This window comes from Cornus florida, unplaced genomic scaffold, assembly GCF_030987335.1.
Source record: "Cornus florida cultivar Cherokee Brave unplaced genomic scaffold, ASM3098733v1 CherokeeBrave_3.0.0_Hap2_Chr08, whole genome shotgun sequence".
NCBI classification, from domain to species: Eukaryota; Viridiplantae; Streptophyta; class Magnoliopsida; order Cornales; family Cornaceae; genus Cornus; species Cornus florida.
In genome coordinates, this window is record NW_026775578.1 from 98,798,393 (window position 1) to 98,814,807 (window position 16,415).

The 16,415-nt window shown below is 36.8% G+C and overlaps 1 protein-coding gene across 4 annotated transcripts in view; it reads left to right on the forward strand.

Annotated features, from left to right (window-relative positions):
* The first annotated feature begins 155 nt into the window (after positions 1 to 155).
* The window catches only part of LOC132268314 (cytochrome P450 97B2, chloroplastic), a 96,073-nt gene continuing 79,813 nt past the window's right edge, over positions 156 to 16,415 (forward strand). For 2 of the 4 annotated variants that reach the window (XM_059769159.1, XM_059769162.1), the window contains exons 1-3: positions 157 to 729; positions 8,362 to 8,542; positions 8,741 to 8,848. In XM_059769159.1, coding sequence (XP_059625142.1) covers positions 548 to 729; positions 8,362 to 8,542; positions 8,741 to 8,848 — 471 coding nt within the window. In that variant the 5' untranslated portion in view covers positions 157 to 547. Of the gene's footprint in view, positions 730 to 8,361; positions 8,543 to 8,740; positions 8,849 to 16,415 lie in introns of all 4 variants that reach the window. The other 2 variants (XM_059769161.1, XM_059769160.1) reach the window with 2 other exon arrangements.

Consider the following 16,415-nt stretch of genomic DNA (forward strand, 5'->3'; position numbering starts at 1 on the left):
CAAACCAAGTAATTTTTTTAAAAATTGTGAAGAATGGAGTTTGAGTTGTGTTTTTTTGAGCTAGTCACTAAAGCCAAATAAGAACTTGAACCTAAAAATGAATGGAGTGGAACATGAAGAATTTAAAACTCAGCTTTGAGTCGGTACCCACTTATTTGCAGTCCAACCACTACTAGTCGAGGAAGAATGGAGTTTGAGTTGTGTTTTTTTGAGCTAGTCACTAAAGCCAAATAAGAACTTAAACCTAAAAATGAATGGAGTGGAACATGAAGAATTTAAAACTCAGCTTTGAGTCGGTACCCACTTATTTGCAGTCCAACCACTACTAGTCGAGGAAGCTGGTCACAATAATGTGCGTACGTGGATAAGAGAAGGGACACTTGAGTGGAGTGGACTGAGAGTTGGTAGATACTTTAATAAAGGTTTTCTTTTCAAGTACTTTATGGTGCCGTGGTAGTCGTGATTTTGTAGAGTGATAGTGAGTAAAAAAGTGGTGTGCTTTCTTTCTATCTATCGATCGGTTGTTGAGTAGAGTACGCCGCCAGTCATGGCTTCTTGTAGTACTTGCTCTCTACCGCAGCAGTTCCCTTCTACTGTATTTGATGGCTGTTTCCACAACAATGAGTTTTCTTCTGTGGGTGTGGGCATGCCAAGGCTCAGTCATTTTGGCAATCGATCTTCTTCTTCTACTCATCTTCGCAATTTCAAGTCCAAAGGGTCCCAAATCAGGTATCAAATTTTCACTACTACTCCTTCCTTTTTCTTACTCTGCTGTATTTGTGTATATATATGCCTTTGTTCTTGCTTCCGTTCCCTTGAAAAATTATCTGCTACCAAAAACAGCATTCATCGATTAGCTTGTGAAATTTAAATTACAATTATTAGTCTTTGAGTGGAACCACTTCATTTGATTGTTTCCTGCCCCTCCTTATTTATTTATTTATTTATTTTTGGGTGTGTGTGGTGTGTTTGGGAGCGTGCAACTTGGGGGATTTGTCTTTCTCTACAAAATGCATCATCAATTCTCAATTGCTTCAAAAAAATTTCACCTCAAACTAAAATAGAATATCAAGACCCAGAATTTCATGGGTTTCATCGAGTCGAACAATTAGACCAGAAATTAAAAATGGATCAATAGTGTTTGATCATTTAAAAATACTTTATTTATTTATTTTTATTTTATTTTTTATTTTTATTTTTATCATATATATATATGTTGGGACACTTCCGAGACATGTGGACGCGTGTCACATCTCGGACACAACTAGTTGGAGAAAAACTTCATTGCGCCCGTTGCACGGTGAAACGGGCGCATCCTAACCGTTTGTGTAATACACATGTCCACGCGTGTATTACACACGCTGATTGGATGTGCCAGTTGCACGGTGCTGCAACTGGCACAAGAAGTTTTTCTCAACTAGTTGGGATACAACTAGTTGGGGAAGTATTAACATGCCAGGGACAAGTTTGGTACTGTTTTAGGACATAACAAGGTAATTTTGTAATTATTTTTGTTAAAAGAATGAGATTCAATGCATATAAACATGACTGATACCACTAGGACTAAGATCCTCTACTGTAATCGGGTCGTGCTGTACCCGTGCTGTGATCCGGAACAACAGCGTTTTGGACAAAATTGTTAAAACGTTTTTCACTTTTTACCAATTCTTCTCTCATCACCGATTCTTCTACCTCTTCACCATTTGCATATCTTCTATCTTCACCATCATCTCTCTTAACCCACGTCTCCACTGGCCTGAAGTCGGACCGATGAGTTTGAGTTTTGCAGCGAGAGATTTCAGTTTTGATTTTTAGTTCTGTCTTTGGGTTTGTGAAGATAGAGTCCTTATCTTTGGGTTTGTGGTTCTGTTTTTGGGTGAAGGAAGTGAGAAAAAAAAAAATGAATTTTGGGTTTGTGAAGAGAAGATCAGGATGTAGTGAGAAAAAAAAATGAGGAGGAAGTGGGTGTTTCAATAGCTGCTTCTTGTTGAAATTGCTGGTGTATATTAAGCTTCTTAAGCCTGATGTACAGTGTCCACCTCCCCTTTCCTCGCCGACCCCGGAGATTGAAGCAGACATTGGCCTTTTAGTGCTCCGTATATATGGCGTGGGTAAACCAAAATTTTAACCAATTTTCTGTCTAAAATTCTACTACTGATATGATATGGCCTCAGATATTGACAAAGGGAAGCCAAATTTTTGTTGGTATTTGGACTGTTACATAAAGCAAATATTATGATATTTTCTTAGGGTTTTAAGTAAACTTTATATCTAAAATTCTACAGTGAACTTATATTAAGTTGTTGAACAAAAATAAGGGCGTTCATTTTAAGATAAAAAGTGGTGAGAAAAACTTTAAGAGCGTTGAATTGAAGAATAAATCTGATATGTAAGGGCGTTGAGTTGAAGAATAAAAGTGGTGAGAAAAAGATTTAAATGCGTTGAGTTGAAGAATAAAAGTAGTGAGAAAAAGATTTAAATGTGTTGATGAGTTGAAGAATAAAAGTGGTGAGAAAAAAATTTAATGCGTTGAGTTGAAGAATAAAAGTGGTGAGAAAAAGATTTAAATGTGTTGAGTTGAAGAATAAAAGTGGTGACAATCAAATTTAAGGGTGCTGAGTTGAAGAATAAAAGTGATGAGAAAAAGATTTAAAGACGTTGATGAAGAATAAAAGTGGTGAGAATCATATTTAAGAGTGCTGATCAGTTGAAGAATAAAAGTGATGAGAAAAAGATTTAAAGGCTTGGAGTTGAAGAATAAAAGTGGTCATAATTAGATTTAAGGGCGTTGAGATGAAGAATAAAAGTGGTGAGAAAAAGATTTAAATGCATTGAGTTGAAGAATAAAATTAGTGAGAAAAAAATTTAAATGTGTTGAATTGAAGAATAAAAGTGGTGAGAAAAAAATTTAAATGTGTTGAGTTGAAGAATAAAAGTGGTGAGAAAAAGATTTAAATGCATTGAGTTGAAGAATAATAGTGAGAAAAAGATTTAAATGCATTGAGTTGAAGAATAAAAGTGGTGACAATCAGATTTAAAAGTGTTGAGTTGAAGAAATAAAAGTGATGAGAAAAATATTTAAAGATGTTGAGTTGAAGAATAAAAGTGGTGAGAATCAAATTTAAGGGTGTTGAGTTGAAGAATAAAAGTGACGAGAAAAAGATTTAAAGACATTGAGTTGAAGAATAAAAGTGGTGAGAATCAGATTTAAGGACGTTGAGTTGAAGAATAAAAGTGGTGAGAAAAAGATTTAAATGTGTTGAGTTGAAGAATAAAAGTAGTGAGAAAAAGATCTAAATGTGTTGAGTTAAAGAATAAAAGTGGTGACAATCATATTTAAGGGTGCTGAGTTGAAGAATAAAAGTGATGAGAAAAAGAATTACAGACGTTGAGTTGAAGAATAAAAGTGGCGAGAATCAGATTTAAGGGTGTTGAGTTAAAAAATAAAAGTGATGAGAAAAAGAATTAAAGACGTTGAGTTGAAGAATAAAAGTGGTGAGAATCAGATTTAATGGCGTTGAGTCGAAGAATAAAAGTTGTGAGAAAAAGATTTAAAGGCGTTGAGTTGAAGAATAAAAGTGGTGAGAATAAGATTTAAGGGGGTTGAGTTGAAAAATAAAAGTGGTTAGAAAAAGATTTAAAGCATTTAGTTGAAGAATAAGTGATGAGAATTAGATTTAAGGGTGTTGAGTTGAAGAATAAAAGTGGTGAGAAAAAGGTTTAAAGGCGTTGAGTCGAAGAATAAAAGTGGTGAGAATCATATTTAAGTGCATTGAGTTGAGGAATAAATGTGATGAGAAAATATTTAAGGGCGTTGAATTGAAGAATAAAAGTAGTAAAAATAAGATTTAAAAGACTTGAGCTGAAGAATAAACGTGGTGAGAATGAGACTTGAGGGCATTGAGTTGAAGAATAAACGTGGTGTAAAAAAAAATTTAAAGTGTTGAAGGAGCCCGAATTTTACTGCACTTATATGTAATCTCACTACTGCATATTCAACACACTTGTACCTTTAACCCAGCGCCTTTAAATCTTATTCTCACTTATTTAACTCAACACCATCAAATCTTGTTCTCATTACATTTATTCTTCAACTTAACGCCCATAAATCGAATTCTACCATATTATTATTTAACTCAACGACTTTAAATCATATTCTCCCCATGTTTATTTTTCAACTCAACACCTTTGAATCTTGTTCTCATCACATTTATTCTTCAAATTAATGTCTTGAAATCTTGTCCTCATCACTCAAATCAATTCTCCTTAAATTTTATTGAACAACTTAACATTAACTTGGCTAGTAATTTAAAAAAAAAAAAAAAAAAATGAAATTCTGGAAAATAAAGTCCTTTTAATATTTTTGTTAATGAAGTGAAAATTTGACCAATTTTTTTTGCATATATATGCAGAAATTCCATAAAAATCAACATACAGGTATACCCCAATGTATACAAATTATAAATTTAATAAGAACAATTGAAATTTTAGATATAAAGTTTACTATACGAGGTTTGAAATCCTAAGTTCTATTTTCATGAAGAAATTATCTTAGTATTAGCTTTATTTAGCAATAGTTTAATTACCAACAAAAAATTGGTTTCCCTTTGTCAACACACTGTTCTGAGGCTATATCATTTGAAGTAGGATTTTAGACAGAAATTTGGTTAAAAAATTTGGTGGTCCACACCATACCGGAGCACTGGCTGACAAACATCTGGTTGAATCTCCGATGTCGGCGAGAAAAGGGGAGGTGGGGCACTGACATCAACGAGCTTAATACGCACCAGCAATTTCAGCGAGAACTGAGAAGCAACCATTGAAGCACCCACTTCCTCTTCATTTTTTCTCTGTCTAGATCCTGATTCTTGGAGTTTCTCTTCACAAACCCAAAATCTATTATCTCTCTCACTGCATCCTCTCTCTTGACAAACCCAAAGACAGAGCTACAAACCTAAAGATAAGGACTGTCTTCACAAATCCAAAGACAATAAGGACACACTCAAAGTCGAATCGTTCACCACAAAACCCAAACTTGCTGTCCATGGCATCAATCGGTAAGACCTCAAGCCGGTGAAGACATCGGTGGGACTGGAGAAGAGAGAGGATGATGGAAGAATATATACAAATAGTGAAGAGAGATGAATCGGCACTGAGAATAAAGAATCGGCAAAGAGAGAAATATTTTAATAATTTTATTCAAAACGTTGTGTTTGGAACTATGGCACGGGCACAACATGACCCGTTTTACAGCAGATGATCCTGGTCCCTTTTCCTAGCCTTCTAGTTGTTCTGTCAAACAAAATTGGTCTAGTAATCAATCGACGTTCCTTGAGTGCGTTCATGATCTACTCACTATGTTGCGCAACCCACTGTGGTACCAATAAAAGGGAGAACCGACATGGTCTTGATACGTTGTCAGAGTACGTCAAGCCCCACCTGGGTGTTGAATACTGAATATGTCTTTTAAAATTTTTAATGAACTAAAATAATTTAAATTTTTTCAAAAGCATTAATTAGTCACAACAATAATGAATAACAGAATTAAAGCAGAACTCAAACCCTTGGGATGTTGATTCGAGAAAATTGTACCTTCTGCAAGTCTTTTTCTAGTCCATTGCGAAGGATTCCATTAAAGCAAGATCAACTCCTACTTGAATAAAGGCCTGAAACTATGGATTCTTGGTCTGCAGCCCCGCCCTGACTCCACTGCACCTATCACCCGAACTAGCTTCGCAAAGCATAGGTTCGGATGACCTTACTTATGTCATATTCACATAAGTGATTCTTAAAGGAATTTCTGATCTGACCAACCCATCCTTGCCTTTGTATCTATCCATAAGATAAAATATATTTTTTTCGTTATGAAGGCTTAAATCACTCCTATCATCATATTCTCCCAACATAAATAAAATTAAGAGAGATATAATGAAAGAGATGTAGCCCTTCGGCCTTTGTGCTGTGGAATGAGTTCAATAAATGTTTTTTTTTTTTTTGGGGAAAATTAGATTTTAGTGACCAAACCTAAAACAAAATTGATATAAAGTGACCATAAAGTCAAGAAAAGATGAATAGTCACCAAAATTAAGACTTAAACCCTAATAAGGGACCATTCGATGGTTTATTACATAAATATCCTTTTTTTAATGAATTATTTTATAATTGAATAAATTTATCTTGTGCATTAAACCCAATTAAATAAGCTGCTAGGTGGCTATGATTGCTGTGGTGTTGGGATTGATGTAAATAATCTTAATTTAAGAAAGCAATTCTACATTGATTACTTCAAACTTCTAAGAGGTAGGACGGAATTATGTTCTCTCCCTCTTTGATCAAAGTTAGATTGGATGGAATGGAAAATGAATAAAGTTTTTCAGAGGGTTTTTAATAAAATCTTGGAAGTAGCAAAAGAAGAAAAACTTAGCGAGGATAAGATGGTAAAAAGAAGGAAATATTATGTTCAGTGATATAGAGTTTGACCAGGTGTCTTTGAATCCATGGGAGACGGAATACCAAGCAATATGCTGGAAGTTTAAAGAGAGTGGGTATGGTTGTGCAGAATTTCATTGGCCATTGCCGAGGATGAATGCAACAAGCTTGTCCATTTTTTTTTCAATTTAATTTGTTCAAAATTTGTCATGTTTAATTGGTAGACTTCAAAGGAAAAAGAGAAAAAAGAGTGATGGTTGAGGAAGAGGAAGAACAGGATGAATATAAGGAGTTATTGATGGTAATTTTGTTATCTAAAAATTATTTTTAGTATGTTAAACAAACATATAAATATTTTTGACTAAATTACCCTCAAATGGTCACTTATTAGCAATTAAGTTTCAAATTCGGTGACTATTCATCTTTTATTAACTTTGTGGTCACTTTGTTTAGGTTTGGTAACAAAAATCCAATTTTCCTCAATTTATTTATTTATTTTTTCACACTTTGCATTTGTACAACCTTCACTGAAGAAAACAAAGGTCATTGCAGAGACTCCGAAGTCCAAAATTTTTATTATTTCTTTCATCTCCTGGCTCTCTTTCCTCACGGCTTCAAGTTTAGAAACCAAGCCCGTAGTCCTTCTAGCTAAAGCAGCAGTTGCTGTCAGGGGCGGAGCCAGGATTTTATTTCAAGGGGGGCACAATGCAATTATTTAAAAAAAAAAAAAAAATCAACAAGTATGACAAATATAATTTTTTTAAATCAAAAGGCAAACAAGAAAAAAAATAGTTGTAAAATAATATGCTAAAAAATAAGTACTGGGAAAAAAATATAATGGACAAATATAAGAATCAAAATATTGATTAATAATATTTTAATTAAATACAATCACAAATGTCATCTAAAAAAAGAAAGAAGAGGAAAAATGGTACAATACATAATTATACATAAGTGAAAAAAGAAACAAAAATAAAAAAGGAAAAATATATGGTGTACTTGAAGAAGGGGGATATATGTAATTTTTTATTTTTTATTTTATTTTTAAAAGGAAATTAGAAGAATTTGAAAATTTTAGGGGGGCCACTATTTAAAATTACCATATAAGTATATGTTAGCCGAGATATGGTAAGGTCACATCCCATGATTTGGGCTTATCATATCTCGGCTAACAATATATGTATATAGCAAAAATATATACACATGTATAGTAGGTTGGAGCAAGGGCAGGAGGGCACGTGTCCCCTCTGGGCCTTAATTGGCTCTGCCCCTGGCTGCTGTTATTCTGATTTATGACTAATGCTTCATCATCCTCCTGGCAATTTTTAGTATGAGAATCTGTTGAATATTTTGCAATTGTACAGCATTATGATTCTATAAAGCTGCTCGACAGTGTCTTCTGATAATTTGTGAGACGAAGACTGTGAAATTGAGGTTTGGGTCTTGGGGTTCTTCTGCCATTCTTGCTGCTACGTATGGATTATCTCTTCTCAATATTGATAATCTGTTTGAGCTTTGGTTTTTCTTGCTCAATTTTGGTACATAGAATTGAGAAAACCTTCTTCAAAGCCTTGAACCAGTTTTTTCCCTTCCTCCTTGACATGGTAAAATGCTGAAGGTATTGAAAAACTAGTGGAGCATTTATTAAATTTTGGGCGGGGAAGCTAAAATCATGGGATTTAACTCATTTCTGTTAGGAAAAAAGAAAAGAAAACATAAATTGATCTTCTCTAGTGTATTAGTATGCTATCATCAGGATTTTTTCTGTTTGATTTTGATAGTAGGTTGTCTTAATTAAATGAAAATGAGTGCACGTGAACAATTTTGTTTTGTATGTAGCTGCTTGGATTAAATTTGTTACTTTGTTGAGGGTGAAAGTTTAAGAAACTCATTGAACTAGGGATGATCTTGTATGGCTTATACTATTTGCAGATGCCAATCAACAGGTACCGACGAGCCAAAAACAAGGAGGAATTTATTTGACAACGCAAGCAACCTTCTTACTAATTTGTTGAGTGGGGGAAATCTTGGATCTATGCCTACGGCTGAAGGTGCAGTCTCTGATCTGTTTGGTCGGCCTCTTTTCTTCTCATTGTATGATTGGTTCTTGGAGGTACTTTATCCCATTTAGTAATTCCTTTAATTGAAAGATTCATTCACTTGCACTGCTGAATTGGTATCTAGTTGTTTCTTTATTATCTTTTTTTGTTGCCTGCAATATGTATTTGTTAAATATTGTTCTTGATAGTTGTCTGTCTCCTAAGTCCTTTCTTTTTTCTGTAATTATTTTTAATCTTACTTAACTGGACAGCATGGCTCAGTGTATAAACTTGCTTTTGGGCCAAAAGCATTTGTGGTTGTATCAGATCCCATTGTTGCAAGGCATATTCTCCGTGAAAATGCATTTTCTTATGACAAGGTATGATCCAATACTTCTGGTTTTTTTCTCCCCTCCCCCCCCCCCCCCCCCCCCCCCCCCCCCCCCCACACCCCACTCTCTCTCTCCCAATTTGTTTCTATTGTCATCTTTTATTCTATCTTCTTTATATCTGAACTAGTTATGGATATATTTTGTATTTTTATCCTTCCATTTGGTGTCTTTGCAGGCTCCTATGCAGTTATTTTCTTCCTTTGTTATTTTTGCACGATCCTAGAGAAACCTTTCTTCTATTGTTATCATTGATCATCAGCTTAGTTTTCTCCATTTCATGCCTTTTCACTTCTATATTTTGATAAGATTATCAATAAATTCATAAATTGTATGGATGGTTTGAGAGAATAGGACATTAATCAGGCTGATGTGCAAAAAGAACCGCGTGCTCTAGAATAAACAAACTTGACATACGTGATATAGGCAGCAAGTTACATTTCTAGCATGATGTCACTGACTGAAATTTTGTGTGCCTCACTTAGTGACATATTCAATTTTGCAAGTTTTTCTTGTTTTCTTCCTAGAAGAAATGATTTCTTGTCGGCAAGTGACTGCATATAAATTCTGGTTTCATCAAGTAAATGGAATCTTTCCACAAGATGACTATGAAGTAAATGAAGTGAAAAAACGTGACAGGAACTAAATAAAGGGTGCATTTCTTTCAATTGAAACTGTTGGAAAATATTGTTATTGGAATGATTAAAGCCATTAAATCACTCCTTGACAGAATATTGCTATGAGTGAATCATGGGAGTGATTTTAGGAATGTTTCCTATATCTTATTCATCACAAATCATGGGAGTGATTTTAGGAATGTTTCCTATATCGTATTCATCACATCTTTGTATTCTTTCACCTATAAATAAAGGTGATCATTGTATAAAGCCACCCAGAGAGTATAATAAAGATATGTAGTCCTTTGGGCTTTGTGTGCCCTGGATATAAGCCCTAGTGGTTGAACCACGTACCTTTGGCTTTGATACCATTTTAAAATTGAACAAAGAAGCAAAGTATGAAGAACACTAGGCAAGGATATATGTGGTTTAGTCACTAGGGTTTACATCCATGGCACAGAAAGGCTGAAGGGCTACCTGTCTTTTATTATACTCACGTTTCATACTAAATACCATGGTGGAGGCTCCTCTATATAGGAGAAGAAATGATGAGAATGGAAAGAGAAAATAGGAAACAACATTAATACTGGAGATTTTCTCCACTAATTCCTCCAGTAACAGTAAATCTTAAATTAGAGGATTTTCCTCCACTGATTCGTCCAATAATAGTACACAACTGTCAAGCTCGCTCCTATAGTAGCAACTCCCAACCATAAAGGTGTCAAACCGCTTGTGACTGCTTTAGCCAATATAAGGACTTGTTCAGTAGGCAAACATGATCTTCCTTTCCTAGAATCTCAAATCCCTCAAGCTGATGCATATAAATCTGTTCTTCAAACTCATCATGCAAGAAAGCAGTCTTGTCATCAAATTGCTTAGGCTCCATGTCATACAGGGCAACCATAGCAAGTAACACCCTGATTGAGCTATGTTTCACCGTAGGAGAAAAAACATCATTCAAGTCCACCCTTGCCTATGTGTAAAGCTCTTTGCCACCGAGTGTGCCTTGAACCTCGCATCTTCCACTCTTGGGGTTCCTTCCTTCTTCTTGAAGACCCATATAACGCCCACAATCTTTAGGCCCTTAGGCTTCTCAACTAGCTCCCAAATCTGATTCTTATGACGAGACTGAATCTCTTCACTCATGGCAACAAACCACTATGCTGACTCTCCACCTTGATGGCCTCATGATAAGTATGTGGTACCTGCTGCCACACTAAGTGCATAAGCAACCGAATCAGCATGTGAAAATCCATACTTCTATGGTGGTCTAGTCTCCCTCCTAAGCTTATCTCTAGCCACACTGTAGTGCTGTAAATGTGCATTTCCCTCGGTCCGAAACTACACCTGCTCATCAGTTGAGTGATCAGAAGCATCCTCTACCTGAATCCTTACATGCTCCACCTGCTTACTTACTGACACCTTGAGCCAATCAACTACCTCCTCCTACGGAGTGAGCATTGCAGGCTTCTGAAAAATCACAACCTTGCTAACAAGTATCTTCTTTCCCTAAGCATCTATGCACCACAATTTGTATCCCTTGACCCCGGGCTCAAACCAAGAAATATGCATTTCTTAGCCCTCAGTTCAAGCAATTCCATTCTGCTACGGAGTCTTCCTCACTTTGCTGTGTTTGACAATCTCATGAGTCTTGCAAAAGTCACTAAATTCTCCATCACAAAATTTCAACCTACTGTCTTTCCTCAAGCACTTGACCAATTTTCCGGTATGCTTTTCAATCAAGGTGTTCCACTGCTTGAATGTGACAAAAGCCTCATTCTTGTGCTTCAAAATATAAATGCATTCTCTTCGAGAAAAGTAATGAATCAACGTCATCATATATCTACCACCACCATGTGAAGCAACCTGAGAGGGACCCCAAAGATCATAATGGATTTAATCTATCTGTTGGAGAATTACGTGATTTATGTAATTGTTAGATAAATTTGGAAAGTATTAACTGTCTGATTTTGTACTAATTACAGGCTAATATAGCTGGTGTATTAAAGTTTAGGTTGACTTATTTTATTTTCTGATCTTAGGGATTTGATTGTATATTCCTTAATTTACTGGATTCTGATCTGATTGTATTCAGCCAATAAAGGTCAGGCTGCTTTGTATTAGAAAGTTATGAAGTATACTCCAGTTTTTCCCAATTTCTGTGTTATGGTATTAGAGCACTAGGTACTCTTTCTGGGATAAAATATTTCATCATTTACAGATTTCATAGCAGCTTGGAGTTTAGTTTTTTACAGAAGAAAAAAGAGATGTCAGAGGTTACACAAACCAGCTCTCAACCTACAATCCAACAACAGGTTCCTGGAGATCTACAGAACATTCAAGCTGCGTATAGGCTGAATGGAACGAACTATTTAAAGTGGTCTCAACTTGTTCAAACCTTTCTGAAAGGGAAGGGCAAGCTCAACCATCTTCTTGGAAAAGGGCCTAAGAAAGAAGATCCAAAGTTTGCTGCTTGGGACGAAGAAGACTCAATGGTCATGTTATGGCTATGGAATGCTATGGTACCCGAGATAAGTGATACTGTCATGTTTTTGACAACTGCTCAAGAGATATGGGAGGCGATCAGACAAACTTATTCGAAGAAAAATGATGCAGCCCAGGTGTACGAGATCAAGGTGAAGCTAGCTGCCACAAAACAAGGGAACAAGACTGTAACAGAGTATGCCAACACTCTGAAAAATTTGTGGTACGAGTTGGACTATTACCAGGTTCTCGAGATGAAGAACAGTGAGGATGCTGTGTTGTTGAAGGCTTTCATAGAAAAAGACCGAATCTATGATTTCTTAGCAGGCCTTAATCCGGAATTCGATACTGTAAGAGTTCAGACTTTGGGGAAAGGATTATCCTCCCTAAATGAAGCAATTGTAACTATTCGTGCTGAAGAGAGCAGGAGAGGAGTTATGTTGGATTCGCAGCCATTGGAAGGATCGGCACTCCTTACAACCGTTGCTAGTGAGCGAACTTTGGAGAAGAAGTCTTCAGCTATTACTGATTATAAGAAATCTGACCCGAAGAGGACATTCAAAGAGAATCTGGTATGTAACTATTGCAAGAAAACTGGTCATACGAAGGACACTTGCTATAAGCTACATGGAAGGCCACACAAAACATGAATCAGTCAAACTGGAATTCCGGAGGAAGAAGCTGGCAGCAAAAGGGAAAAGCCCACGTTGCACAAAATAGCACTAATAATACCAGTGATCAACCGAATTCCAACAGCAGAGAATTCTGTAAGGAAGACATTGATCGCCTCCAATCCCTTCTTAATTCACTCGAAGAACCTACAGGTGCCTGTTCATTAGCACTTTCTGGTATGTATTCTGGTTCTCATGCTCTTAGTGTCTCAGATAATGTTTTAATCCACCCACACTCTTGGATTGTCGACTCAGGCGCAACCAACCATATGACCTACTCATCCCAATCTTTTTCTTCTTATAAACCATGCCCAAGTAATAAAAAGATCACTATAGCTGATGGGAATTTAGTCATTGTTGCAGGACAGGGGGACATATCCTTAGGACCTTCCTTGTGTCTTAAAAATGTTTTACATGTGCCCAAATTGACAACCAATCTTTTATCTGTCAAACAAATCACCAAGGATATGAACTGCAATCTTATTTTCTCAAAAAATTCATGTGTGTTTCAGGACCGAGCTTCGGGGAAGACGATTGGGCATGCTAAAGAAAGGATGGTCTCTACTGTCTCGAGCCCATGAGTGGAAAAGTGAGTACTGGAATTGGTTGTTCATCTGTGCTTCTGTCTGATTCCTCCACAAATAAAGACAAAATTCTCCTTCATCATTTTCAGCTTGGTCATCCTTCCTTCAGAACTCTTAGTCTTATGTTTCCTTCTTTGTTTAAAAATGTTGATTTGAAACAACTTCATTGTGATATTTGTTAAATTGCCAAACACAAACGTGTTTCCTTTCCTTTGAACAATAATAAATCATCAGTTCCTTTTTATTTGATGCACAGTGATGTTTGGGGTCCTTCACGGGTTGCTAATTATTCTGGGGCACGTTGGTTTGTCATTTTTATAGATGATTGTACGCGGGTAACTTGGACTTTTCTCATGAAGCAAAAATCTGATGTAGCCAATATCTTTCCAATATTTCATAACATGATAAAAACACAGTTTGGGGTGAAAATTAAAAGAGTGAGGACAGACAACGGGAGAGAATATTTTAACCAAATTCTTTCACCATATTTGAATCAGGAGGGAATAGTTCATGAGTCCTCATGCATTGACACACCCCAACAAAATGGGGTGGCCGAAAGAAAGAATGGACATCTTCTTGAAACTACCCGTGCTCTTCTTTTTCAAAGACATGTTCCAAAATATTTTTGGGGGGAAGCCGTTCTTATAGCCACTCATCTCATCAACCAATTACCTACCAAAGTCTTAGATTTTAGAAGTCCTTGGGAAACACTTTCACATCATTTTCCAGACTTCCTTACTCCAAACAGGTTGTCTCCTCGGGTATTTGGTTGTGTTATCTTTACTCATGTTCATGCTCACAATCGAAGCAAACTTGATCCCCGAGCACTTAAATGTATTTTTATAGGTTACTCTTCAACTTAAAAAGGTTACAAATGTTACCATCCGCCTACTCGGAAAACCTACATTTCAATTGATGTCACATTTGTTGAACATGAGAGTTTCTTTCATCATCCTTCTCCTCAGGGGGAGGTAACAAGTGATGAAAAGGATGATGATGCCGATGTCCTCGATTTCGATCTGATGCCCAAATTGTCACCACCATCTTTGAGTCCAAGTTCTGCAACCACTCCTGCCTCGGTTTCCTTTGGTTCCCCTCTTACCGCGGCTTCTCCAAGTCCGGATCACATTCATTCCTAGGTTTCACTACCTACTTCCGATCCCATTTCTGATATTCCTCCGCTTCAAAATCCAAGTGTGACATCTCTTGAATCTCAACCACAATCTCCTCCTAAAAATCCAACTCCATCAATCAATCCAGTAGTCACTAAACCACTTCAAGTTTTTTCGAGAAGGAAGGGAGGCAAGACTAATCCGAAGCAAGCCCAAAAGTCAGAACCTATGCTTGGGAAAGAAACCACTCAGGAGAAAAACACACTCAGGTAAACAATTCCACTCTTGTGTTTGATGAGACTGATTTAGAACTACCCATTGCAGTTCGAAAAGGTACCCGAAGGTGTACACAACATCCACTCTCTCATTTTGTTTCCTTTGAAAAATTATCTCCCTCACATAGAGCCTTCCTTACTCAGCTAAACTCAATATCCGTTCCTAAAACATTGTCTGAGGCATTAAACAGCAGGGAATGGAAGCAAGCCATGAAAGTTGAGATGGACGCACTGGAAAAGAACAAGACTTGGGAGATGGTCGAATTACCGAAGGGAAAAAAAACTGTGGGATGCAAATGGGTGTTTTCAGTAAAATTCAATGCAGATGGATCTCTTGAAAGGTACAAGGCAAGGCTAGTAGCAAAAGGATATACCCAGACCTTTGGTGTTGATTATCAAGAAACTTTTGCCCCAGTGGCAAAATGAACACAATAAGAATTTTATTGTCTTTGGCTGCTAACTTTGATTGGATTTTGCAACAGTTTGATGTAAAAAATGCATTTCTGCATGGAGATCTTGAAGAAGAAATATATATGGACGCTCCTCCAGGATTTAGTTTTCCGAAGAAGAATAGGGTATGCAGACTAAGGAAGGCACTGTACGGACTGAAGCAATCCCCCAGGGCTTGGTTTGGTAGGTTTGCAAGAGCAATGTTAGCAATGGGTTACAAACAAAGTCAAGGTGACCATACTTCGTTCATAAAACACTCTTCTTCAGGGGGAGTTACAGTCCTCATTGTATACGTAGATGATATTATTGTCACTGGCAATGATCAAGCTGAAAGGGAAACTCTTAAAGCTAGACTGGCCACGGAATTTGAAATAAAAGACCTAGGCAAGCTGAAATACTTCCTGGGAATTGAAGTTGCTCGCTCCAAAGAAGGAATTTTCGTCTCACAACAAAAGTATGTTATTGATTTACTGAAAGAAACAGGAAAGATAGGCTGTAATTCCGTGAAGACTCCCATTGAACCGAATCATAAGCTTGGAGAAGCTGTTGATGATGAGCCAGTTGACAAAGGAATGTATCAAAGACTTGTTGGAAGATTAATCTACTTGTCTCACACCAGGCCTGACATCGCCTATGCAGTTAGTGTAGTGAGCCAATTTATGCACAACCCAAAGGAAGTACATCTCCCAGCAGTATACAGAATCCTGCAATATCTAAAATCTAGTCCAGGTCGAGGCATATTGTTCAAGAGAGGATTGTGCTTGAACTTAGAAGTTTACACAGACTCAGACTATGCAAGTTCAGTGTCAGATAGAAGATCAACCTCGGGTTATTGTGCCTTCCTAGGTGGGAATCTTGTTACATGGAGGAGCAAAAAGCAGCCAGTAGTTGCAAGGTCAAGTGCAGAAGCTGAATTTCGTGCCATGGCTTTAGGAATATGTGAATTATTATGGTTGAAAATAGTCTTGAAGGATCTTGGAGTTTCAGTTAAGAGGCCGATGAAGTTATATTGTGATAACAAGTCAGCCATCAATATTGCACATAATCCAGTGCAACATGACCGCACCAAGCATGTGGAAGTTGATCGCCACTTCATAAAGGAAAAGCTCGATAATGGACTAATTTGCACTCCGTATGTCTCAACAAGAGGACAACTAGCTGATGTACTAACCAAAGGGTTAGCCAGTCCTGCGTTTCAAAGAATTGTCTGCAAGCTGGGGATGGAAGATATTTATTCCCCAGCTTGAGGGGGAGTGTTGGAGAATTACGTGATTTATGTAATTGTTAGATAAATTTGGAAAGTATTAACTGTCTGATTTTGTACTAATTACAGGCTAATATAGCTGGTGTATTAAAGTTTAGGTT